A 26,890-nucleotide genomic window follows, 5' to 3' on the forward strand; every position below is an offset into this window, starting at 1 on the left:
GGACTTAGTTGGGTGTTAATCTTAACTTGAGAGCTATTTTTGCTGTGCTTTTAAGAAATTCCAGGATCATCCATCTTGTGACAGAAGGTGTTTACCTGGTCTGTCAGAGTTAGGAAGCACTCTGGGAGCTCAGAGTGTAGTTGTTTACTGGCCAGAGGGCACAGGAGTTAATTTTCAGCTTGTTTCTGTCTGCTATAAATTAGTCATGTTCCTGTGGAGCTGTTCACTGCATAGTGGCAGTTAGCAATACTCTGTATATTGGCAAACACTTAGTTTGTAAAATTTACCTATAAAGCTACTATTTAGGACCTGTAACACAGAAAGGCTTTGCACAAAGCTAAGTTTAGGGCAGCTAGTTAGTGTGCTTAACAGCGCTAATACCAGATCATAGCACCACTCAGGTGACCCCTATAAAACCAAGTCTCTAAACTGTAATAGCCCAACCCCAATACAGGTCCTGACAACATGGATATGCAATTTCCTAATGTCTCTGTAGCCAGCTTAGTAGATATGGGCATCTTGAGACAATGCAGCAATTGTCTCAAGTACTTACGAAAACTGTCAATTCTTAAATAAACTAACACAGTATGCAATAGATGTACAGACATACCTTTCTTAGAGGCAAATAGCAAGGTTGTTAAGGGCATACGTACTACATCCTTCACATATACTGCTCACCACTTACGTAAACTTTCTTACACTAAGACGCTTAAAAGAAACCTTCCCAAACCTATAAGAGCTCATAAGCTGTTAAACGGCAATGCCTATCTTCAGCAATCACTATCACACACACCACAATTTATACCTAACACCACAAAATGCGCACACAAAAATCAGCACCTAACCACATAAGCCTACACTGAATGATCCCCCAAAACAAAGCCTGTAAGACCAGCAGTTTACCTAGTACTGTTATCATAGGCAATTCTGTTGTATGACACATAGCTGCCCATCTCACCAGGCTGGACAAGGAGAAGATATAATGGTTGGTTGCCTATCTGAAGCTAGGATCTGCAATGTCACACACACTCAAGTCACTGCACCACAGGTACCAATATGATTCTGTCATAGTTCATGTGGGTGTAAATGACCTGAGATATACCTCACTGGACTATATGAAAAGTGATATGAATCTCTCTGCATATGTATCACAAATAGATACGTGCCTTGCACTGAGCAGCATTCTACCTTCCCTAAGGATGGATGCCACAGTATGAACAGAAAACAATTGATCTGATGTTGTTAATCTTCTTTCCATTCATCACTGATGGGGTTCGGTTCCGAGGGCTCTGAACCGAGTCTGCCTATTACCAAGCTCGCGCCAGCCAAAAAAACTCTCGAGCTAAGTCTCTACCCAGAATGCCCTTCTTCCTGTTACCCCAGATTTCATTTGCCGCATAGCCGTAAAGTCGCGCTTCAGCCGAGCTTTCAGCTAAGTGAAATCTTTTTGATATTTGTGTAAAAATTTTTGGATATCTTCATATTTTATTAAGCAATTAGTATTTTTAGTGTTGTTTCTTCTGTCTAACCTTATTCTTTCCTAGAGAGGTTAACGGTTGGTAAACTCTCAAGTACCATTGTTGGTACGGCCTTTCTTCCCTTACCCTTGTGGTATTTCTTCAATACCATAGTTGGCATTGTTTCTCCTGTTTAACCTGTTAGCTTTAAACTTTATTCAGGTGTTTCCCTTCTCTTCTCCATATACCATTGTATTGTTATATTTGTGATTGTTTCAATGGAGTTGATTTCATTGTAGTTGGATTATACAGTAGACCTGTGGTGTTTTTCTACCAAGATGTTGGATAAGAAGGTTTTAAGATTTATACTTCTTGTAAGGTCAAGTTACCTAACAGTGATTCTCATGATGACTGTGGTTACTGTTTGGGAGCGGCACACCTTTCGGTGCAGTCTCCATGTGACATTTGTCAGCGTTTCAGCCAACACAGTCTTAATGAGCACAAAAATAAACTCATTCTGAAAGGTTTACTCAAGTCTCCCTTCTCAGAGGCCATTTCTGCAATGGAGGTCTCGACCCTTCCTTCTAAGGACAAAAAGAGATCCCACTCTGTTCCTTCTTCACCATCAGGTGATCAGAGCAAGCCTGGGATATCAAAGGTCCCTAAGTTATCGTCAGAACATAAATCTGTCTCTTCGGCTCCATCTTTTTTCAGCTCTGACCATCTCAAAACCTTCAATACCAATGCCTGTTTTGGCACCGGTCCTGCCTCCGGCACCGATCATAGACCTTACTACGCCTATTCCGACTTCAGCACCTATAGCCACTTCGGCTCAGGGCACACCTTCAACTACGTCATTAGTTTGCATTTCGGAACAGACCGTTTTGGCTCCGAGTGCCACTTCGGCACCGAGCGTTTAACCGACCTCACTGGATTTGACCCTTTACTTCCAGTCTCGAAACTAGAGACTTTGCTGCCGGCAGACCTTGCACCATGGACCCGATACTCCCCCTCTGTAGATCTGTTTCTGGGCCAAGCATACAGCCCATTCCTCGAACGTCGTGACTCTCCATCTGAAGCATCCACTAGATCCTCCAGGAGCCTTTCAGAACACAACGTAGTGCGTCTTGTAGACCACCTGTTGTTAGCTAGGGGGATTCCCTCACTTTCTAAGACCCATCCTTCTGCAGGACTTGGATTACCTTATTCATGGACTCAATCTTACACTCTTCCTTTGACCATCTCGGTTCCAAAGCCTTTGCTCTGACATCCTGCTTGGAACCCATCACCTCGGCGCCTACAGTGCATCTCAGTCCGGCTCCGAGTTTGTCCCTTTGGTCTTCGGTTCCTGCTGAACTGGTCCTTCCTCAATCTGGGAATTGGTTGACGGGCGCATCAGCCCAAGGTACGGAGCCGCCCCTCTCCTCGGTTCTATCCTCGGCACCAATGGCTGCGTCCACGCCGATCCTGCTTGAGGCTCCATCCATGAGGGCGAGTTCGTCGGAGCAGGGTGTGACACTGGTCCCGAAGTTGTCTTTCTCTGATGTTCATTGTGCATACAGCTGCAGTCATAACAGATGGGTTCTCCTGCCGTCAGGCGGGTCCTCGGTCAGCCGAATTCCAAAGTCTAGGTCTGGCGACGGTTGTCGTCGCTTCTTCCCTGACGTCAGTGCGACAGGGGTATAAAGGAGCCAGCCGACGCCATTTTCTTCAGTCTTTCTTGCCGCGCGGTGCCCGAAGCAGAAGCAGTTCGCAAGTGCCTGAGATTACGAAAATTTTGCAACTGAAGTCTTCTTGAAAGCTAAGTACCCCGTTGGGGAAACTTTTCTTGCCTCCGACCGATGTCAGACAAAGTTAATAATTGTATTTCATGTGGGAAGCAAATACCGCATAAGGATTTCCATTCCTTCTGTATACCTTGTTTAGGCCCAGACCACGACGTCTCGGTCTGTCGCTTTTGTGCTACATTCAACAAACGCACCATAAAGCGTCGGGCGGAGTTCGCCCAGCATTATTTTGAAAAAACATTTAACTATATTATGTCGTCGGATACTCCGACTCCACTTTTGTCTAAAAAACGCAAAGATAAGGACCGACACACGAGGTCCGCGGCCTCTACCGACACCACGCCAAAGCCGACTACACGTGGTCTGGTTCTCAGCGAGGCGCCTACGCAGCCCCTGACTACCGACGACACTTCTTTGGCGGTGCCTCCTGTGCCCGAGGTCGCAGGCTCCTCGGCCCACACCCCGACTAGAGATACCGAAACCACTCTTGGCGTTGAACCTCAAAATGTGGACAGGTCTACCCCCACTCAAGGTGTCTTCAGACCTTCCTCTTCTTTCTCCATCAAGGCTTTCACTAAGTCTAAAGCAGCCATGCACTCTAAGAGACAAACTACACAGGGCCCATCTCCAGGCCCCATGCCTAAAAAACAGATGCTTAAAATGGCTGAGGATTTAATTACTCTTATCAGGGGCTCTCAACCCACTCCGGACAAAAGGCCCAGAGTGGAGGAAGAATCCCCCTCCTCTGATCAGGGCTCCATTATTTCAGAGCACTCTGATGATCAGGAACATTCTTACTCCCCTTTTGAAGACTCTGATGCGGAGGAGTCCATTCCTTCTGTATCCCCCCCAGAGGATTACTCATTTGGGGAAACTTTGCATACCTTAAGGGAACACTTCCACTGGGAAGGCCAAGATTATTCAGATTCCAAGAAAAGGCTTAGGGAATTTCTTTTATTACCTCAGCACAGGCCTCTGGCTATACCTCCTGTCTTGGACATCCTAGATGATGTTTACTCGGAGGCCTGCCTTAACCCAGACTCTCTGCCTCCAGCCCCAGTTAAGCCTGACAGGTACTACAGGGTTCCTGACTCACACCAATTTCTATACAAAAGCCATGCTGCTGACCCAGAAACCATCTCACAGGGTCCCAAGGGAATTAAGGCCTCCACTGCTAAAAATCCATTACCTTCTGAGAGAGATTCCAGATCCTTAGAAAGGTGGGGAAAAAGGGTATATACCTCGGCTACCTTAACCATGAGGGCCTTAAACTGTCAGTTCCATATGCTAAAATACCAACAGTTTTTGTTATCACAATTGAAAGGTAAAATGTCACAACCTGAACAACCAGACTTGAAGGAGTTGCAGGATTTGATGCATAGTGCAGAACAAGTGGGAAAGCATACCTTACAATGTGGTTTTGATGCTCTAGAGGCCTCATGTAGAGCTGCTGTTACAGGATCAGTCATACGTAGACATGCCTGGCTCAAGGAACAAACCTTGCCTGATCATGCCAAAGCTAAATTACTAGATGCCCCTCTTCAAAAGGATGTATTATTTGGTGCTAATGCTGAGGAAGTATTAAGGAAAATGGAGGAAAAGGCTAAATCAATGCAAACTGTGAAAGATTTTCTACAGGTACAACCCCCACGTTTCAGTAGAAATTGGCCTTCCAAAAATTGGTCCTTTCCAGCCACGGACAGACCCCAAAGAGGCAGATACAGGCGCCCGAGGGGCAGAGGACAATCCCAAGGATCGTTTAGAGGCAGACAATGGCAAGCTCCTACACAAAGAGGTGGTGAGGATAACTCGCAATCATTCAGAAAGCAAGCCCAATGACTTTCCCCTTTGCATGCCAAGCAAGACTCAAATGGCAGCCCCTTAGGAGGAAAGCTGGCATTATTTTCAAAAAATTGGCATATTGTCACAAAAGACAAATGGATCCTGGACATTATAAACAGAGGCTACAGATTCCATTTTCACACCCTTCCAAAAATGAGAGGCATGCCAAACCTGCCACACAATCAAAGGGCAGAGGCACAAAGGCAAATTACAGATCTCATAGACATGAAAGCTATTCAAGAGGTACCTATGCACGAACAAGGTCAAGGTTTTTATTCCAGGCTATTCCTGGTACCAAGGAAGGGAAAAGACTGGAGACCTATTTTGGACCTATCCATCCTAAACACATTTCTACTCGTACCAAAATTCAAGATGTTCACTCTACAGCAACTTCTTCCCATGCTGGGCAAGGAGTCTTGGCTGGTAACACTGGACCTCAAGGAGGCATACCTGCATGTCCCAGTCAGACAAAATTGCAGAAGATACCTCAGATTTCTTGCAGGTTCAACCCATTATCAATTCTCTGAATTGCCCTTTGGCTTATCTACTGCGTCCAGAGTATTCACGAAATGCCTGGCATCAGTAATTGCCTACTGCAGACTTCAAGGGATACAAATATACCCCTATTTGGACGACTGCCTGATGCAAGCGGACAGCAAGCACATTCTTCTGGAACATCTGGCTTATGTAATAATGTTGTTGAACTCTCTGGGATACACAGTCAACAAAAAGAAATCAAGGCTAATACCCTCTCGGAAGAGAATTTTCCTGGGTGCCCACTTGGACACAAACACCCAGATGGCCTACCTCACGCCAGAGAAGCAGGGGCAACTAACTCAATACTTCAGAGCACTAGCAAATTGCACCAGGCTGACTGCAAGGAAAATCCTGCAGGCTCTGGGATTCATGGCATCTTGCATCTTACTAATCCCATGTGCAAAGCTGCATATGAGGAAACTTCAATGGTACCTGAAAAACATATGGTCTCAACACAGCCACAGTTTGGAAACAATAATACCACTAATTCCATGTCTGCAAAAGGAATTTCTATGGTGGGCTCAAGCATGCCAAACAAACACAGGTCTTCCATTCAGCAAGCCTCAAGCAAATCAAGTCATCACAACAGACGCCTCGGACTACGCCTGGGGGGGCGCACATGACAGATCGGTGCATTCAGGGCAAATGGTCCCAAAAAGAAAAGCACCTTCACATCAATCAAAAGGAAATGCTAGCAGTAATAAATGCTATTATAGCTTTCAAGGACCTTCTGCAACCAGGTCAACTATTGATAAGAATGGACAACACCACAGTTATGTGGTACATAAACAAAGAGGAACACATTCATACCCCCTATGCAGACTGGCCATGTCACTTTGGAACATGGCCATGGACTTACAAATCGAACTACAAGCACAGTACTTGCCAGGCAAAGAAAACACGCTGGCAGACGACCTAAGCAGAAATATGACAGATCCACACGAATGGAAGTTGCATCCAAAAGTTTTTACAGAAATAATCCAAGCATGGAGAAGGCCAGACATAGATCTCTTTGCCTCCCACAAAAATCACCAATTGACAAAATTCTGCTCAAGGATTTTCCATCCAAAGGCCTGGAGAGTGGACGCTCTCTCTTTCAGTTGGACATCAATGACAGTTTATGCTTTCCCACCTCTTCCTCTGCTGCCCAAAGTTCTATTGAAAACCAGAGCAGACAGACCAAAGATGATTCTCATTGCTCCGGACTGGCCAAGACAACACTGGTACCCACTCCTGAGGAGCCTGGCGCATTCCCCACCATGGACCCTGCCTCTAATGCCTCTTCTTCTGACTCAGCACAGCTTCAAAACTCTTCACAGCCAGCTAAAAACACTCAATCTAGCCGCATGGAAGATTCCTTAGCATCACAACAGACCCTACTCTCCAAGGAGGTGCAGGATGTCATTTTGGAGGCCAGAAGGCCGTCAACTAGAAAAGCTTACTCCGCAAAATGGAAACGGTTTTGTGTCTGGAATGAGAAAAATGGCCAGGATCCTGGAAAACTGAATTTACCTCCAAATACTACAGTATTTAGCTGGGCTACTAAGCAGTGGACTTTCATTCTCCTCCATCAAAATCCATGCCTCAGCCTTTTCTGCAGAATACAACACTGATCCACCCTTATTCTCTCACCCACTCTTAAGACAGTTCCTCAGAGGGGCTAAGAATCTAAGACCCCCAAGGAAACAACCAATACCTGCTTGGGATCTCAATTTCATTCTGGAAAAACTGACCTTGCCTCCCTTTGAGCCAGCTGCATCATCAGATTTGCAATACTTGTCCTGGAAAACAGCTTTCCTTCTGGCTATTACCTCAGCTCGTAGAGTTTCAGAACTACAAACTCTCATGGCTGTGCAGCCTTTTATCATCTTCCATCAGGACAGAGTTTCCTTACGAACCAACCCGTCCTTTATGCCTAAAGTGGTATCCAGGGTAGCTTTGAATCAGGCCATACACTTACCTACCTTTTATCCTAATCCTCAAAACAAAGGGGAGAGATTACTACATTCCTTGGACATCCACAGACAACTCTGTTATTATCTGGACAGAACAAAACCTTTCAGAAAATCAGAACAGCTCTTTGTGTCCTATGCTGTAGGAGCTCAAGGAAAGCCAATTTTGAAACAGACAATCTCAAAATGGATAGCCCACTGCATACGCTTTTGCTATTTTTCATGGCAAAACTGTACCTACAGGCATCAGATCTCACTCCACAAGGGCCACAGCTACCTCTGCAGCTTTCCTCAGAGGAGTTCCTACCAAAGATATTTTGGAAGCAGCCACTTGGAGTTCTGTGCATACCTTCTCCAAGCACTACCACCTACCATTATACTCCAAAACTAGAGCAGGCTTTGCCACTGCAGTCTTACAGGGCATCCTGGCTCCTCCTAGTTCCACCTAGTGCCTACCACCCCTTTCTTAGCTTTGGGATTCTACCCATCTGTTATGACTGCAGCTGTATGCACGATGAACATAGTACAGTTTTGTACCTACCATAAATGTAGATGTTCGAGTGCTAATACAGCTGCAGTCCAGGTTTCCCTCCCTCCTTCCCCTCTTGGGACAGGCCTATAGGCTAACACATCCTCATACAACCTGATTGGGGTATTCATTTATGGTGTATTTGCTTGCAACTACTGTATTTTGATTATATTGCACTGTTTTATTACACAAATTTATGTATTGCCTTCCTTCTGGGGGCACCTGACATCTGGGGCAAGAAAAACTGAAGAAAATGGCGTCGGCTGGTTCCTTTATACCCCTGTCGCACTGACGTCAGGGAAGAAGCGAAGACAACCGACGCCGGACCTAGACTTTGGAATTCGGCCGACCAAGGACCCGCCTGACGGCAGGAGAACCCATCTGTTATGACTGCAGCTGTATTAGCACTCGAACATCTACATTTATGGTAGGTACAAAACTGTACTTTCCGAGCTCCCATCCCTCTTCGGACGGGCCTGCCCTCCGAGTGATGGAGAGGGCTCTTGCTTCTGGCAGCACTACTTTGATGTCGGAACCCCAGTTTTCACCCTCTGAGCTGCAGCTGTCACAGACCACCCCCCCGGGACACCGGACAGAGAAGCTGCAGGACACCCCTGTTCAGTGTACCCACTTTTCCGAGTCCTCCTGAGAGACCCCCAATGAGAAGCCCCCTCGAAAGAAGACGTGGAAGAGGAAGCATGTGGACTTGCCTAAGGAGTCCTTAACGGAAGACATGGGTTACGATGATGGTGAAGGGTCCCCACGATCACCTCCTGATGATGTCTCCTTCAGAGACATCCTGGAGATGCTAAAGCAAAGAGGTGACTGGAAACCCTCCAACCCTTCATCTGTGGAGTCAGTGTTCCTGCAGGCTTTTCATGCCCGGCCTTCTACCTCTTGGGTGACCCCGCCTGTCAACGAGCTCATCCAGCTCGTCGTGCAGCACATGTGGAAGAACCCTCATTCCACTGAGGCGATCCCTCAAGAGACCAGACAAAATTCTTTCCCCTTCTGAGGAGAACACGTATTGGTCCAAAGGGTTACCAGTTGATGCTATGGTGGTGGCAGCGGCCACAAAAAAGGACTTGGCTGAGGAAAGTCCCTCTGTCCACCCACCCAACAGGGACTCCCAGGCGGTGGACAGACTTGGGAAGTGTATTTTTGCATCAGTGACCTTTGCCATACGGTCCCTGAATTATCTGGCACATTTTATGAGGCTCCAGAGGGACTTGATCTCCGAACTCTGTAGGACGCTCACAGGACAGTTGTGATGAGGTTGGGGACAAAGTGGCCTCGCAGCTTGCAACCTTGGAATCAATATCCAACTCGTCCATGAGGTTGCTGTCACATGCAACCAAAGGGGCGGCTAGAGCAGCAGATTCAGGCATTGTTATAAGGCTTCATGCCTGGATGCACATTTGTGAACTCCCGCATCCCTTCAAGCCTTCATTTCTGAATGCTTCCATTGAAGCTTCATCCCTTTTTGGCTCCAAAGTGAAGGACACACTAGCTGTGTGCAAGTAAGATGGAAAAACCCTGTCTGCCATAGGTCTACAGTTTTCCAACCCTCAACATACCTTCTCCAGGAATCAGAGGAGTGGGAAAATGTGGCATAAGAAATCTCAGGGCCCTTTCCGTGCTACATGTGGTGATGATACTCCCGGAGGCAGAGGGGGGTAACAATTCCAGAAGACGTCCCTATAGAGGCAGAGGGGTCTTCCTAATCAAGGCACCAGGAACTCTTTCTCTGGGCAGCCTTATCAGCGCTCCTAAGGGGTGGCCTGATAGCTTACCTCTGGAAGCAGTCAGGGGTCGTTTCTCTCTACACCACGCTGCCTGGCAGTCTATCACCACCGAACGCTGGGTGCAGAACATTATCACCAGAGGTTACACCTGGTTATACCTGGTTGGAGAGAGCTTTACCTCCAGTTTGGCTAGATAAGTGCATCTCTCACAGGTTGCAGTGTTGGGTGGTAGGAGGAGAGGGTTGTCTGTGTACATGAAGCAATTTCTACATTGCCCCAAGATGCCCAGATTCATCAGATAGACAGGAGAGAACACTGGGAGCTGACCCTTGGACATGCCTGAATAAAAAGACTATTTTCCTCTAGATAAGTGAGGAAAGTGAGTACAAGAGCTGTTTTTTCTCTAAGCAAGTGAGAAAAGTAAGTGCAAAAACTGTTTTCCACTAGGTAATGAGGAAATCAGGAATAATCACTGTAGATCAGTGTGTGTATGTACCTTTAAGAAGCTATCCAAGGGCTTGCACAAGTGTATAAATACTGAGCACGTGCAACCCTGATTGCCGATTTGTAGTAAGCTGTTGAGATGTAAGCATGTATGTATGTAAGGTCTGTCTGTTAGCCAGTTTATTTGCATTTTATGATGCTGCTATCCATCCTGATGTATGTATTAAAGCATCTAAATGAAATACCCCACCTACTTGTCATCTATGTTCGAGAGGGACGAGTGACATCCACTTACAAGGCCAAAGGAGAAAGCCAACTATGGAGAGTCTTTGGAACGAAAGCCTGACAAATAGGACAGGATGTATTGTTGTGGGAAGCACTGAGACAAAGTAAGCACTGCTCGTGATGATCTTTATGGGGAATCTGTCTCCTACACTGGCATTTATCTTTTCTGGATGACTTGAAACCCATAACCAGCACACAAAAAGAAAAAACAGTAACAGCAAACAACCCCAATGGGGCAGTTATCTGAAATGGCTAGGTGAACCAGCATTTAGACTGATGATCTAAAGATGGCATTCGGACTTAAAGCCAAACTGGGATATGTCTAGTGTCAGTAGGTTGCTACTGTCCTTGTTGCTCATTTACATGATAATTCTCTCCACGGCTTTCCATATTAGACTTGTCAGACTGATGGGTCTGTACTTCCTAGGGTCAGTTAATGACCCAACCTTATGAAGAGGCCATCCATTCACCTGACATGTAAACAGTTTTGATGCTGTAGCTGAAGATTGCCTCACGTGGTCTTACTAGTACAAGTTTTAGGCTATTTAGGAGGCAATTGGAGATATTGCTAGGGCCCACTAAAGCAGTGTTTTTGGCCTTACCAAGTGCCGCCAGGACCTGCGCCATGTTAATAGCTGGGAAGATATGCTAGAAGGGATTTCATAGGGGGTAACAGAGAGAGAGTGGAGTGAAGTCAGAGCTACATTTATCAGCCAGTAGATTCACTATGTCACCCTGGTCAGTGAAGGTTGTCCTGCACACTGCTGAGTGTTACCTTTAATGCTCCTGACATAACTGAAGGCGGCCTTGTGACTGTCCTTAGCTATCCTGACCTTATAACTGGCCTTGTTTGCCTTTATCAGACCTCTTAGTTTCTATTTTACTTGAATCAGACAGCTCATCTCTATGAAGGATGCTCTTTCTGATTTTGATCATGACTTTTTTCTTTTGTTACATACCCTGTTAAAGTAAGGATCCCACCAGTGGAGTTAGTTTTTGGTGTTAAATTTGTGCTTAGTTCAGATAGGTTCAGCAGCCTTAATGCAGTAATTTAAATGTTTCATGGGGATTTCTGTGAATAATTCTGCATAGGTCACTCTGCTCTCGGTCTTTGGGGGAGCTGTAAATTTTCTCAAACTGTTACTTAATAGGATGAAGTTTGCTTTAGAACAGCTCTTAACTGTTACGGTTTACTAGGGTTTTTTGGGTTGATTTTTATTTTAAGGGAAACAGGTTTGTGGTCCGATTTCACCAATGAGGACATGAGGCAAAACAGGGTGAATGCCCTCCCATGCTGCTGTGTACTAGGTTTACTATGCTTGATCCTCTGGTTGGAGTGTGCACTAACTGGTCTAGAGTGTTTGTGAGGAAATGTGTCTGTGAGTTAGAAGCAGTGTACATTTCCCAGTCTATAGAGGGGTAGTTAAAGTCTCCCATCAACAGGATATTTGATTAGATGGTGATAGCCTTTAGTAGGTCTAAAGAGTTGAGAGTCATGGGACATAGAGGGTAAGTTGTAGCTGGCTAAAATATGGTAAGGAACCTAGTCTATGGAAACTTCCAGGGCATCATCCTGTTTAACCAAACTGGAGTTGTATTTGCTGCTAATGTAGATTGAGACACCTACACTTTTAGACCCTGTTTGTGCTGCTGTTGGCCTAAATGCGTGGATGGCTCTATAGCCTTGCACTGCTGGAGTTCTTATCGCAGCTTTAAACCAAGTCTTGCTAACAGCCCAGATGTCCCATTCTCCAGAGGAGAGCTTGTAGGGTGTAGTTTTCTTGTTTAGGCTCCTAGCACTGAGCAGTAAGATCTTAAGGATGCTTTGAGGGTTTTTATGTTGGTTATGTTGGTAGTTTTGTCATTTTGACATTGCTTAAAAAGGCTCTAAGGGGAGTGGACAGAGTTTTAGCCAATACCCAAAACCTGGGGTGGGGGGGGGTGTTTAGGCACAGACCATCATTAGCAAAGCAATGTGGTCTGTCAGCCATGTCTTTTCGTAGTGACAGATATCGGATCCCCCAAAGTGATGTCAGAAACGAAGCCAATTATTAAAAAAAAGAAGTTAAGTCTTACCATAACGTTCCATCTGTGTTGTTCATCTTCTTTCATTCATCACTGATGGGTTTCGGTTCCAAGCCCTCGGAACCGAGTCAGCCTATTACCAAGCTCGCTCCAGCCAAAAAAACTCTCGAGCTAAGTCTCTACCCAGAACGTCCTTCTCCCTGTTACCTCAGATCGAGTTTGCTAAGAAAGGGAAGTAAAGCCAAGGCCACTTCTGCGCAAGTACCCTAGGGCACCACTTAGACCCAAAGCATCCCTCAGGAGCCTGTGAAGGGGGAAGGAGGGTGGGAAGTGATGAATGAAAGAAGATGAACAACACAGATGGAACATTATGGTAAGATGTACATTCTTTATCTGATGATGTTAATCATCTTTCCATTCATCACTGATGGGACAGAATCCCAAGCTACCTTGAAGTGCATGGGTGGTCCTTATGGAAGAACATTCCTGAGTACCATTGAGCCGAAGGCAGCTCTCCCTCTGGAGACCAGGTCCAGTTTGTAATGACTGATAAAGATATGAGGCTTAGCCCAAGTGGCTGCTGCACATATGTCATCCATGGAAGCCCTGGAGTGGAATGCTATAGATGTTGCCATAGATCTGGTTGAGTGAGCTTTAACTTTTGGCATGGGTTCATTATGGAGAGAATAGATGAAATGTATGCAGTCCCCCTTAGCCATCTTGATAATGTAACATTGGAAACAGCCTCTCCCATTTTGGGCCCAGAAAAAGACATGAAAAGTTGTGCAGATTTATGGATAGGTTTGGTCCTAGCTAGGTAAAATTTCAATTGTCTTTGTACATCTAAGGAGTGAAGGCAATACTCTCCTCTATTGGCAAAATTCAGAAAAAAAACTCCAGTAGGTCAATGGTCTGGTTAATGGAGAATTCAGAAACAACTTTGGGAAGAAAGGATGGATTCATCCGAAGTGACACTTTATGAAAGACCAGATAGGGCCTCTTGATACACAATGCCTGCTGCTCCGAGACTCTTCTGGCAGAGGTAATGGCTACCAGGAACAAAGATTTCCAAGACAAAAACTTTAGGTCACACTTAGCAGCAGACTCAAAAGGTTTTTCAGTCAAAGACTGAAGGACTAGTGTGAGGTTCCATGGTTCCACGGGCTGTCTTGACAGGAGGCCTGAGATGAGAGGTCCCCTTGAGAAAAGGCTTGCAAAGGTGTAAAGAGATAAGAGGGAGTGCCATCTATACCATTGTGGAAATTGCCGCTAGATGAACTCGTACCGTAGAGGCAGAGGCTCCAATCAAAAAACGTAGCCAAGTATTGAAGCACTGCAGTAGCTGGAGCCGAATATGGGTCTAGCATGTTATCCTTGGACCAGATGGAGAACCTTTTCCATTTACTCTGATATAGTCTTCTGGTGGATGGTTTGTGAGAGGCCAGAATAATGTCTTGAACAAGCGAGGAGAGACTAGCTTGCCTGGTGACTAACGGAAGTGGAGAAACCAAGCGGTCAGCTTGAGACTGGACAGATTTGGTTGAGTAATCAGATCTGGTAGAGGGTCCAGACTCCACGGCGGGTATACTAGGTGAGACCGGAGGAAGGGGAACCAAACTTGTCGAGGCCAGAATGGGGCTATGAGGATCACCTTGCATCTCAACCGAAGAGCTTTCTTTAAAAATTGTGGGATCAGAGAGGATGTGAGGATAAGCATAGAGAAGTCCTGTGGGCCAGTCGTGGATCAGAGCGGCCCTCGGTGACTCCTCCTCTGGGGGAAGTAGGGTGAAATAGCTGCTGCACTTGGTGTTTGATGGGGAAGCTAAAAGATCGCAGCAAGGCTGGCCCCAGTGGCTGAAGATTACAGACACCACCTTGGGGTTGAGGGGACCACTTGTGGGGCATGAGGATGCATCTGCTCAGTTTGTCCGCAATCACGTTGGAGCTCCCCGGGATATGCATTACTATCAGAAAACGGTTGGAAGCTATCACGCACTGCCAAATTCTCATGGCTTCTCGACATAGAGGTAAGGACTTTGTTCCTCCTTGCTTGTTGATGTACCGGACCACTGACATGTTTATTGTCTGATTGAATTGCAGTTGTCCCGGAAGGGAGAGCCAGCTTGAAGGCCTGCAACGCTAACAGCACTGCTCTAATTTCCAGAACATTGATAAGCAGGTGGGCCTCTGAGGTGGACCATGTGCCTTGGACAGTCTTTCTCTGGAAATGGGCCCCCCACCAGATCAGGGCAGCATACCTGGTCACAATGACTGTGGGCTGGGGAGTTTGAAACGGCTGAGTCCAAATATCTACATCTGACCTCATCCACCAAAGCAGGTCCTTTTTGCAGGAGTTGGTTATTTGAATCTGGTAATCGAGGGGGGTGATAGTTTGGGAACCACTGACACAGAAGGAGCCATTGCAGAATCCGGATATGTAGCTTTGCTAGAGGCACAGTTCTGAGGGTGCTACATCCAGTCATCACTTTTATGCCCTACACTTATTTGGGGAGCATACATGTGAAATGCAGAGTACCTTAAAGCAACATAAAGAGTTTGGTATACTACCCGGATGTTGGGCCGTCCTTGGCAGGGGATCCCTATTGTAATGAATACTGCAACAGCAAAGAGAAGAACCTCTACCATTATGGTAAGATTTTACACAACTGTACTTCTTAATACTGGTGGGAATTTTCACCTGGTCATTGTTATCACTGCCTTTTGGAGAGAGCATATTAGGAATATTAAGAGAGGTGGGCTTAAGGAATTGGACAAAAGGAAAACCAGAGTCCTTTACTTGGAAAAGTCATGGTTTGGTTTAAATTGGGGTGCCTGGCGATATGTGCAGTAAACATAAGAGTTGCCAATATATTTCATGGTTGGAGTATGAAGTTTTAATTGTTAAAGAGAGATGTGAGTCTCACTGATCTAATAGCGGTCTCATCTGCCACAGTGCTGCTTGTTAATATTGCAGGTAAGCGGGAGTACCCTGCGGTAAAAAGGTTTGGTTAATCAGGCAAACAAAACTTTACTAAGGGCTTTAGGCACCAAAAGAGTTGTTAAAACTAAGCAAAATTCAGAGTATTTGTAAAATGAAGATTTGGGCAGAGGAACTTTGAAATGATTTAGTAGTTAGGTATGCTAGCAAATTTTGGAGGTTCAGGATTTTTGTCTGGAAGTGTTCACATACATATTGTTGTAATACTCCACAGTGGTTGAGGACGATGTTTTCAGATGTTGAATTTCATTTTTGGAGATGTGAAGAAGGGGGTACTTGAAATATGGTACCACATATTTTGGCCATTTTTCATGCTGAGTACTATTCAAGAATCACTGTATTTTTTTAAGAAGAGTCTTGCAGAAAAATAGAATGCTTGCTAGCATGTTAATATTATTAGGGTATGATAAAAAAAATTAAACTGCACCGCATTTGAGTGGACAGTAGTATGTTGTTGAAGTCAGTAGAGAAAGATGTTGTAATAAAGAAATGGACATCAAAACTGTCACCCGATAGTGAGTGTTATTGAAATAATGGACGCTTTGTAGAAGAGGGAGAGTCATATTGCAAAAAGAACTTCAAGGGATAATTATGTGGCTAGGCGGCTATCAAAGTGAATGTATAAAGATACACTTGATAGAGTATAGGGGCACCATGACTTGTAATGAGTTTCTGTGTGTACAATGTGTAGAAATTGTGAATTTCATATATGAAGAGGACATCTCGCCTTCTAGTGTGCAAATGTAAGATTACAAAATTTGATCATCCATTTTTTCTGTTGATTTAATATTCTTTGAAGTGTTGAAGGTTTAACTCATGCTCATTTTAAATTGTTACAAATGTTGATACTGTTAAAGGTGTCCTGAAAAGATTACACTTGACAAGATTAGCACCTAAATCCCACACTAAGTTATGCATAACGTCTTATTAAATGTTGTAAAAGATTGTAATTGCGTAACTGTATTCCTTGTAGTTTGAAGTTGAATGGATTGGCGTGGTAATGTTTACAATTGACTGTTATGTTGTTTGGATTCAATAAAGATTGTGTTAGAATGGGACAAATTTGTGAACTTTATATTTTTTTAAAGGTGAGAATAAAATTGTGTGTGTAGCTGAGAGCATTATTATCTCTGTAATTAAAGTATTTTGGTGTTAGCCTTAGGTTGCTTTTGTGCTGTTTTACTATACGAGTAAGACTTCAAATTTTGGGAAGATTTTATATTAGCTAATCTGAAAGTGCACCTATGACATTCTAATGGCTAGTTGACAAATAGTCAGTGATTCCTGATGTTTTTCAAACAGGGCAGGGAAAATCTTTAGCAGTTCAGCAAACTATGCTTTTCTATCTTTTATGGCTTTGGGCACATATGTTAGCAATGTATTTTAACTGTAAATATTTAAAATGTGTATTTATTTTGTTTATTTTCAGCACCTCAGAGGAACTTTGAAATTGCCTTCAAGATGTTTGATTTGAATGGTGACGGTGAAGTAGACATGGAAGAATTTGAACAGGTGAATTTTTTTAAAGAACTGCTGTTAGGAATTCATGTCTCAGCCGTGAATTGAAGATAACGCTTTGTTGCAAAAAACTTATTTGAACATGTTTTAGTAGTAAATCTAAATGAATGAATATTTTTTTGTTTTCAGACTTCCAGGATGGTAAGACATGTTAGGTAGTTAAGCAACAGTTACACTATAGCACGTAGAGATGAGGCAGGGTTTTCATTAGTTAGTGAATTTTCAAAAGAGTTGCCACATTTTCATTTATTGAGCAATTATTTAGGCTTAAGAATTGCATAACTGCATGTTCCTGTAGCATCACTTTTAGCATTATTTGTCTGAATTTTGTGACTAGCATTACCATCTTCTTTTTGGATGATTGATATAGTAGCAAATCATAAGACTTAAGTCTACCCACTTCTGTTTCCATTTGGATCAGCTGGAGTTTTCTACACCTGTCCATTATGTCTTAGGAATACCACTGTTGATCTTCGGCCTTTGAAAATATCTTCACCATTGTGCAAGTCACGTGTGTGTAACTAGAATTCTACAATACTTAGCTTATTTCTTCTTGCTGTGCTGGTACTATAGGCCCATTTATTCACGCTAGGAAGATTTTGTTTCATAGTGATTTGGGACAGTTGTTAATTGTTATTTTTGACTGTAAATTTTATGCAGAATTGTTTCTTCTGGACATCTGAAAAAGGATGTTTGTCTTTTCCCCCTGCATATAATGGGAGTGTGCATGTGGCAAAAAATCCAGAATCATTACTACAGTCACTGTTTATTCTATCTAGGGCCTGAATATATTCCAGAATGTAACAGTTGTCGATTTCTTTTGTTAAAGCTCAAGTCAGTTGAAAAAAAAAAACTCTTAAAATACCTTCAACTAAAACAAATAGACAAAGAGAAGAATTCTGGTATGAAAGATGATGAAAAGCTGAAACCAGAGAAAAGAGACAAATGTAACAAGGTAGTTGTTAAACAGAACAAAAAATGTTAACTTTTCCCAAAACTTGTTCTGAGGAGAGTAGTTATACTTTGAAAATATACCAGGGACCAGAAGTAAAAAATGCGCTTGAAATAAACCCAGAATGTTTTTAATGCTTAACATTTTTTGCAGTATGTGAATATTCGTCAGGGGAATAAATGACAAGACTTGTACGGCAAATTAACAAGCTAAATACCTTTAAAATCACTTGACACTCTGTGTAAATCGATTGGCTGATAGATACATTTAATGATGATAAACAGTTGAAAGAATTTAGGGAAAGAATTAAGTAGGTTAAGTTGACCCTCCCAGTAGAACATGGGGGTCTACAATTGTGTGATTTGTGGGGATATTTTAGAGCTACACAGTTAAGGGCCACATAGAAACACAAGCAGAAGGTTATAATTTAAAGCAGAAAGGGGTGATGATGAAGCATGAGGGAGATCAAGAAATAGAGAGAATGGGATTTTGGATGCAGATCCTTAAGGAGAGTAATAATAACCCTACAGAATATTATATTCTTAACGTTGCAGAAAATTTTCTAAGAACTAAGCCAACACAGGGAGGGAGAAAGGAGATTTTGCCAGTAGAGTTGGCTGTAAGTAAGGGTACAGAAACTAGACAAGAGGAAGCCATAATTTACTGGAGAAAACTCACAAAGAAAACAAGATATTAGGAGCAAATAACTAGAAAGAGAAAGTTAATAGAGTGGGATGGGGCCAAGAACTTTACACTGCAGGTTAGAGACTGCCTTCTTCACAAGGGACTGATATAGGCAAACAGAAAATGATGGGGATTCCTAAGTAAAAGACCTGCTATGATAGAATTTTTAGTCGAATCTAGAGCAGCAGCTACTGTTAAAAATGGATAATTGTTATGGCATATAAAATATTACATGATAACTGCAAAAGTCAACCAGAAAAACACTGGGAAGAGAAAGAGACTAGAAATACAGTTTACAAGGGAACAATGAGATGACATGTATGGCACCATAATTTTTAACAAAATCCAGAAGGTTTATGATATATGCTTGGAAATGTTTTCATAGGTATTTTTATACCCCAAACATACTTCAAAGATTTTTTCCTCAGGTAGATGGCAAAGGTTGCAGGTATGATGGGATGAAAAGGCTAAATGGAAACATGTTTTTGGTTTGTGTAACAAGTTGGTAGATTTTTAAAAATTCCTACAGAATACCCTGTTAGAAATATTGGGAGAGCAAATGGCTATAAATAAAGAAATGATTCTTTTGAGCTGGGACACAGGATCTTAATTGCCTAGAACATAGTAAGTTAGCCTTATAAAGCTGCCAAAAAAGCAATTACTAGAAAATGGAATTCAAAATCTAAATCAGCTGTATTTGAAGTATTGAATATTGTAAAAGAGATTAAAAATGGCAGCAGGGAAGGAGGAAATTACATGTTAATTTAATTTGTGGGAAAAGTGCATGCAGAATAATATTAAGGAGTGAGGTTTAATAGAAGGCATGAGTTGAGCAGTTCATATAATGTCAGACTGAATGACAGATATAAAAAAAGAAAACATGTATCTGCTATATAATGTATGTAAATATAAAATGTTAATATGCTATGCTTTGTTTTTCTTTTCTGTTGATGTATGTGCATCTATGTTTTAAGTGAGAGTTTAAAGGTGTTTAAAAAAATTAATGAAAACTGGTCATTCAAACTAGGTGAGACTTGCACATTCAAACTGTTCTGGCAGTTAACAAACAGAAGTGTTTGCTGAATCATATTTCAGCGTAGTTTAAGAAAACAGTAGACAGCAAGTGACTGCATGTTTCTGTGCTTAGAATATCAACACCAATTTTTGTGTTGTTGTGAAGGTCTTTGGTGCTATAGAGAAAAATAAGTCCTTTCATGGGATTCAGTAAAGCCTGCATTGAGTTATACTGTTCTGAGTGAACAGTCAACGCAATTTTAACTCACACCTTCTTCCTCCTAATTTTAGTTTTCTTACTGATTTTCTTGCAGCTTTAAATACAGAGGGGATTCATAAAGGTTACCACAAAGTGTAGACTACATGTACATAGTATAATCTGTCTGAGTGACTAGAAAGTACAAAAAATGTGATAGGGACTTGAATGCAGATCGTGTACACTTAGTGTAGGTGTTATTGAATCTGGTCCCTTGTCTTCTGATGATGAAGATGGATTTTATGACTCAAACTCATTCACTTAATCACAATCTGATAATAAAGACGTGTTAATAATCTTCGAATACTCCTGCAGAAGATATTACTTCTGTAAAACATGTTAAGTGATAATGAAAGTTTGTAGCTGGCCTACATGGCTCCCAGCCTCAAAATGGATAGCCTGTTTTCTATATTTTACCCTCCTAAATGTATTGAAAGCTAGCAGTGAAAATTGAGATTCACAACCATGAATACCTAAATGAGCTGAAAGATTGAGTTATCCACCCTAATTGTAGGTAGAAGCTTTACAACACCCATAAAGCTTACCTTGCAGTAGCTGCCCTTCCATCTTTGTCCTGGAATACAAAATCAGTTCCTTTACCTACTGTATGCTTAAATAGAGATCCTAAATATATAGATACATTTTACAGAAATGTATTCATTCTTTGAAATCTTTGTACAGTGTGGAGACTTATCAGAGCTCTGTTTTAATTAGGTTCATAAAACACTGCAGTAGTTTCCAAGCTCTGTCACTGCATATAATTTAGATAAGTACATTGTTGTCTCTGTTGAGTAATGGACGCATTTATAAGTGTCCTTATAGTGTATTGATACCTCCTCTAGATTGGCTACCTCGGTAGTACTAATGAGGAGACATGCTTGGTTCAGGACATGCACCTATATCAGGGATGTAAGGGCTGTACTTTTAGATGCCTATGTTACTGGTTATTTCATTCTAAAACTAGCTAATTAGTATGGGTTACAGGGGAGACGGAACCTATCTTGGCACTAAGTGGGTAACACCAGACAAACTTAATACTGGGTAGGATTCCAATCTGTGGCAGGACACGAACTCAGTCACACACACTTGTATGTATGTATATGTGTGTGTGTGTGTGTGTGTGTGTATACACACACACACACATATATATATATATATATATATGTATATATATATATATATATATATATATATATATATATATATATATGTATATATATAAACTATGGCACTTTGGAGAATCAGTATTTCACATCAGGCATAAAACCAGAGTACCTGTCAAAAACTAACAAAGACAGGAGGCTGGTATGCAGACTCTACAAGGATGGTACCTCAGCCAAAATCCAAACGCAGAGTTCAGCACTTTGAAGCAGCAGTGTTAACTCCTGCGCTGCTATGATGTTTGTGCAGCTTGCTAATGATATTCTAACTGGCTTAGAAAAGAGATGAAAAACAATATCTTCTTTCAAGGAAATGCATCATTCTTCTATCCCACAGTTTTGAGGGACCTATCAATCTGTTAAAAAGGCTGTTTCAGTAGGAAGGGAACACCCACCCAGAAAACCCAGAGAGACAGAATACAAGGAAAAATGGCTCTCATCCTGTACAAGTTCTAAAAGTTCAGGAAGAAAATGTGGATGCAGCTGGAGATCCTTCAGATGACTGAAAGCCATTTGTTTCCTCTTCCAATTCTTTAGTTACCTCTAGGAGGTACTATGTTAAAGAGTAACCACTCATTCAGTCAGGGTTAAACAATATAATTCCAGGAGAGGAAGCATATGTGTGTACTGTGTTCCACAATCACCAACACATCAGAGAAACTAAGCTTTTCAGTTAAACTATCGCTTCCAAGTAGATAAGAAAGTTCAGTGGGTTTATTACATTTAAACAGGTCAGGGCTTCTGTTCCAGATTATTTTTGGTTCCCAGAAAAATGCTGCACTCATAGTAGTACTTGATTTGTCAAACCTGCTTATATTTGTATACTCAAAGTCATTCCAGGTATCAAACCTGAACAAATTTATAAACTCAAAGCCATTTTGGATTGTGAGTGTGAAAGCACTTTTGCAGTTTTTAGAGGAAAGCTTTGAAATTATATCACTGGTATGGAACACATTTTTTTTTACATTTTAAGGACATTTCACAGTAAGTATGTCAGACTTCAGATAGATACTAATTTTTTCAACTCCTGGTATTTGGGCTATTAACAGCTGTTTAAGTATTTCATAGATATTTTGTTCCAGTATTTGTATATCTCAAGAAGCAAAACTTAACAGTATTCCTGTATCTGGTTGTTTGTCTCATAATAGCCCTGTCATAGCAGTTATTACTGCAGCAAATCAGTCTTGACAGTTTCACTTAAGCAGTCTTTGGGAAGTAAATTACAAGAATTTTTTTTTCAGACTCCCTCATCAATGACTTTCATAGGAGCAGTCAAATATTCTGTACATATGAAAGTGTTTCCTTCCCAGTTGGACAAATAGATCTAGAAAGTGCTTATGGACTTCTCTCAACAGCAAGACAGTTCCTTAAAACCCTGTGGGTATTTGTCCTTCTCCTAGTTCCTCATGCAGGGTTACACATGAGGAAGACACACTGATTTCTCAGAAACATCTGCAGTCAATCTTCATGTTTCTTGGAAACTGTATCTGCTTCCTCAGTCCATGAAAAGAGAATTCCTGTGTTGGGGAAATCTAAGCAACTTACCAAAGGAATGACCTTGCTATTTCAGAAAAGGATTTATCATCTGACAACAGACTGTTCAGATTATGAATGCAGAGCCCGTTTTCAGTGATCTGTTAGTTCAAAGCAATTGATTTCAAAAAGGAAAGGTCTCTTGCATGTTAACCTGAAGGAAATAAAAGCAGTCTACATGACTTTGATGGCTTTGCAGAGCACTGCAGACAACACAGTAGTCATGTGGAACATCAACAAGCAAAGGAGAACCAGATCTTTCTACCTCTTTTAAGAGAAATTGCAGATGTGGAACTTATCTGGACAACACAGTATGCAGTTTTCAGCAGTACATCCTCCAGGTTTTCAAAATAAGCTGACAGGGTCTTCAGGCAGGGAAGTAGTTGTAGCTCGGGAATATTCACAGACGCTGCAGACTTTTCAAGATGTTGCACAGAAATGGGGCATACTAAATGTGAACCTCTTTGCCACACACCTCATCAGCAAACTCTAAATCTTCTCCTTTTTTCTCACAAAAGAGTTAAGGGAAGTGATGTTTTATTTTCTGTTTTCCCTGGATTCGTACCTTACTGTATGCCTTCCTGTCAGTTCCATTAATTCAAGTTTTGTTCAAAGAAAAGAAAGCCAAAGATATTCTCATCCTAGTAAGGGCCTCCTTGGCCAAGGTGACCATGATTTCTTTGTGCTGATGAACCTAACCACTCTACTTCCATGGCCTTTGCTTCTACAAGGTCCTTATTGACATGACAGCAAGTTAATGTGTTACATTCCAATCTCAAAAAGCTTAATCTATTATCTTGCAGAATAGAACTTTGATCCCTAAGAGTGATTGCTTCGCCATACACTAAATATCATCTAGGAAGCCAGAAGACACAACGTGAGGAAATCTCACATGCAGAAATGGCGAAGATGTAGTTAATCAGAAAATCTGAACCCATTGAATTGCCATCTTCCTAGGCTTATGGACTACTAAAAATCACTTGTTTCAGTTTCAGACTTTGGTATATTCTTCTGCCAATTTTATATATATGCAGTTTTTGTTTATGTTCCTACCTGTCATATTTTGAAGCAAATCTGTCTGTTGGGACCTTTCTTAAAGGTATTCTACCCTTAAGACCTAAAAAGAAAACATGCTTCTCCTCCATGGGATTTGAACTTAATGCTGGTAAAGTTCAACTTACATCCTCTGAACCAGATAAAACAACTGACCTAAGTATTCGGTTTACCATCAAAATATCGAGCGCACATTCACAAATGTGCATATTATCGGCACCTTTAAGCAAAACCCATAATGTCGATGTTGAAAAATGTCGCAAAAACACAGAATGTCGACATTTCCGACTACTCTTCAACTAAAAACAAGTGCTAACATGGGTCAAAAAGGGATGAGATTTTGCAGTTCGGAATGTCGTGTGTTTGGCATTTTCAACAGACGCAGGTTGGAGTTCGCATTTGCAGTGTTGAGCAATGTGCTCTCGAAATTTTGATGGCAAACCAAATAGTCAATGTCTGTTTTAGTCCCATTCAGCATTTGGGTAGTCAGATCAAGTCGGATCCAATCTTGGCACCTTCTGCCAAAGGTTTGGATCTGAGACTCTGACTCCTCCCCTACCCACAATTCCTTCCATCTGGCTGAATTACCTCAGATCGTATTTGCCGCCTGTTCATCTGGACTTGCTTCCAAGAGCTTGTTCTGTGGTCATAGTATGTGAAGCTTTTTCAACTTCAAAATTTTCCTCGACTCTTCCATTTGTATTGCTTAGTGCAGTGTTTAGTACTGTTTAGAATTAGGTTAGGTCGATAGGTAGGTTTTTTACATAATTAGTTCTTAAGACTATTAGTGTGATTTTCCTCTAGAGTTTTCTTGTATTGCAACATTTTTAGGAAAAGTACTAATATTTGTGTGACAGTAGTTTTGATGGGAATTTTCTTCATAGTTTTTCAATTGTTTATTCTGATAGTTATTTTATTCATATACAGTGTTATGTATATAGTAACAGAAGTTTTTGTAATAGTGTATATAGATTCATTCTTTCTTTCTGGTGTCAGACAAACCATCAGGCTTTAAAAAGTATTCAGCCTGTGACACAAGATCCCTCCTCACGATCCCCATTCCCTGTGTATTTACTATTTGAGTGCACCTCAGCATCAGGCAAATTGTGAAATTTGTGCTGCTTTTGGGACCAGAACCATTTAAGGTACGAGGGAAACTTAATAATCAAGGGATGTTCATCGTGTTTCACTGTTGCAGTCATTACACTTGGGTTATCCTGCTGGCAGGCAACCCGTAGTCGGCCTGAGTTCCAAAGTCTTGGTCCGGCATCGGTTGCTGTCGCCTCTTCCCTGACGTCAGTCCGCCAGGGGTATAAAAGTTGCAACCGATGCCATTTTCTCCAGTCTTTCTTGCCGCGCGGTGCCAGAAGCATAAGCAGTTGGCAAGTGCCAGTCGGCCGACTCCTGAGATTTTCAAAATTGAATTTCAGAACTGAGTCTTCAATAAAGCTAAGTACCCCATTGGGGAAACTTTTTCTTGCTCCAAACCGATGTCAGTAAAAGTTAATAATTGTATTTCTTGTGGGAAGCAAATACCTCATAAGGACTTTCACTCTTACTGCATTCCTTGCCTAGGCCCTGACCACGACGTCACTAGTTGTCGGTTTTGTGCTAGATTTAATAAACGCACTATTAAACGTCGGTTTGATTTTGCTTTACATTATTTTGGACGAAGATTTAATTACATAATGCCGTCGGAACAACTGACGACCGCAATTTATAAAAAAACGCAAAGACAAAGAAAAAGACAGGCATCCGAGGTCCAAAACTGACGACGAAGCCTCTTCTAGGCCAGTCGCCGGTTCTCAGTGAGGTGCTTTCACAGCCCCTGACACCCGCTACCTCAGAGCCACAGGCCGCAACCGACATCCACGTGGAGACACCGAGGCCTGTGGAAACTCAAGGTATTGGGCCTATGGAAAATATACCCTCAGATGGGTCCAGAGCCGCTGAGCAGGCACCGGCTGCTGAGGGTGTTTTCAGACCTTCACAGCTTACAATTAAAGCTACTACAGCAGCAAATGCAAAGTCAAAAACACCATTAAAGACAAAGAAACAAGTGCAGCATTCTCCAGAACAGTCATCCATGCCTAAGAAACAGATGCTTAAAATGGCCGATAACCTTATTACTTTAATCAGGGGCTCCCATCCCCCTCTTGACAAAAGGTCTATGCAAGACACTGATTATGATTCCTCTGATCAGGTTTCCATTTCTTCTGATTCTTCTTCTGACTTGGGCTATTCTCTCCCTCCCTATGAGGACTCTGATGCTGAAGAGTCCATTCCTTCAGCCTCACTGCCTGAGGATTACTCTTTTGGGGAAACCCTGCACACCATGAGGGAGCATTTCCATTGGGAGAGCCAGGATTACTCAGAATCCAAGAAAAGGCTCAGAGATTTCCTTCTATTGCCTCAGCACAGGCCCTTGGCTATCCCCCCTGTGCTTGACATTGTTGATGATGTTTTTTCTGAATCCAGTCTTTCCCCAGATTATTTACCCCCTGCACCAGTAAAGCCAGACAGGTATTACTGGGTCCCTGACTCTCATAAATTTCTTTACAAAAACCCCGCTGCGGACCCAGAAACTATTTCTCAGGGTCCAAAAGGGGTTAAAGCTTCCACTGCCAAAAATCCTGTCCCCTCAGATAGGGATTCCAGAGCTCTGGACAGATGGGGGAAAAAGTTTACACTTCTGCTACTTTAGCTGTAAGAGCTTTAAACTGTCAGTTTCACATGCTTAAATATCAGCAGTATCTCATGTCATTGTTAAAGCAGAAAATGGTTACAAATATAGAAGGTCCTGACTGTAAAGAAATGCAGGATTTATTGCATGCAGTTGAACAAGTGGGAAAGCATACTCTGCAATGTGGTTTTGATTCATTAGAGGCTTCTTGTAGAGCCGCAGTTACAGGCTCAGTTATTCGAAGACATGCTTGGTTGAAAGAACAAAGTTTACCTGAACATGTTAAAATGAAATTATTGGATGCTCCACTACAGCATGATACTTTGTTTGGTGTTAAGGCAGAAGAGGTTTTAAAGAAAATGAAAATGGAGGATAAAGCGAAGTCAGTGCAAACTGTGAAAGATTTCTTACAGGTTCAACCACCTAGATTTAACAG

The 26,890-nt window shown here is 42.3% G+C and overlaps 1 protein-coding gene across 6 annotated transcripts in view; it reads left to right on the forward strand.

The window, feature by feature from the left end:
* Positions 1 to 26,890, forward strand: part of MICU1 (mitochondrial calcium uptake 1) — a 1,714,640-nt gene that overhangs the window by 1,248,302 nt on the left and 439,448 nt on the right. For all 6 annotated transcript variants that reach the window (XM_044055989.1, XM_044055988.1, XM_044055992.1 and 3 more), the window contains one exon: positions 17,031 to 17,113. In XM_044055989.1, coding sequence (XP_043911924.1) covers positions 17,031 to 17,113 — 83 coding nt within the window. The remainder of the gene's footprint in view (positions 1 to 17,030; positions 17,114 to 26,890) is intronic.

Source organism: Protopterus annectens, chromosome 14.part0, assembly GCF_019279795.1.
Source record: "Protopterus annectens isolate FY-2018-M chromosome 14.part0, PAN1.0, whole genome shotgun sequence".
NCBI classification, from domain to species: domain Eukaryota; kingdom Metazoa; phylum Chordata; order Ceratodontiformes; family Protopteridae; genus Protopterus; species Protopterus annectens.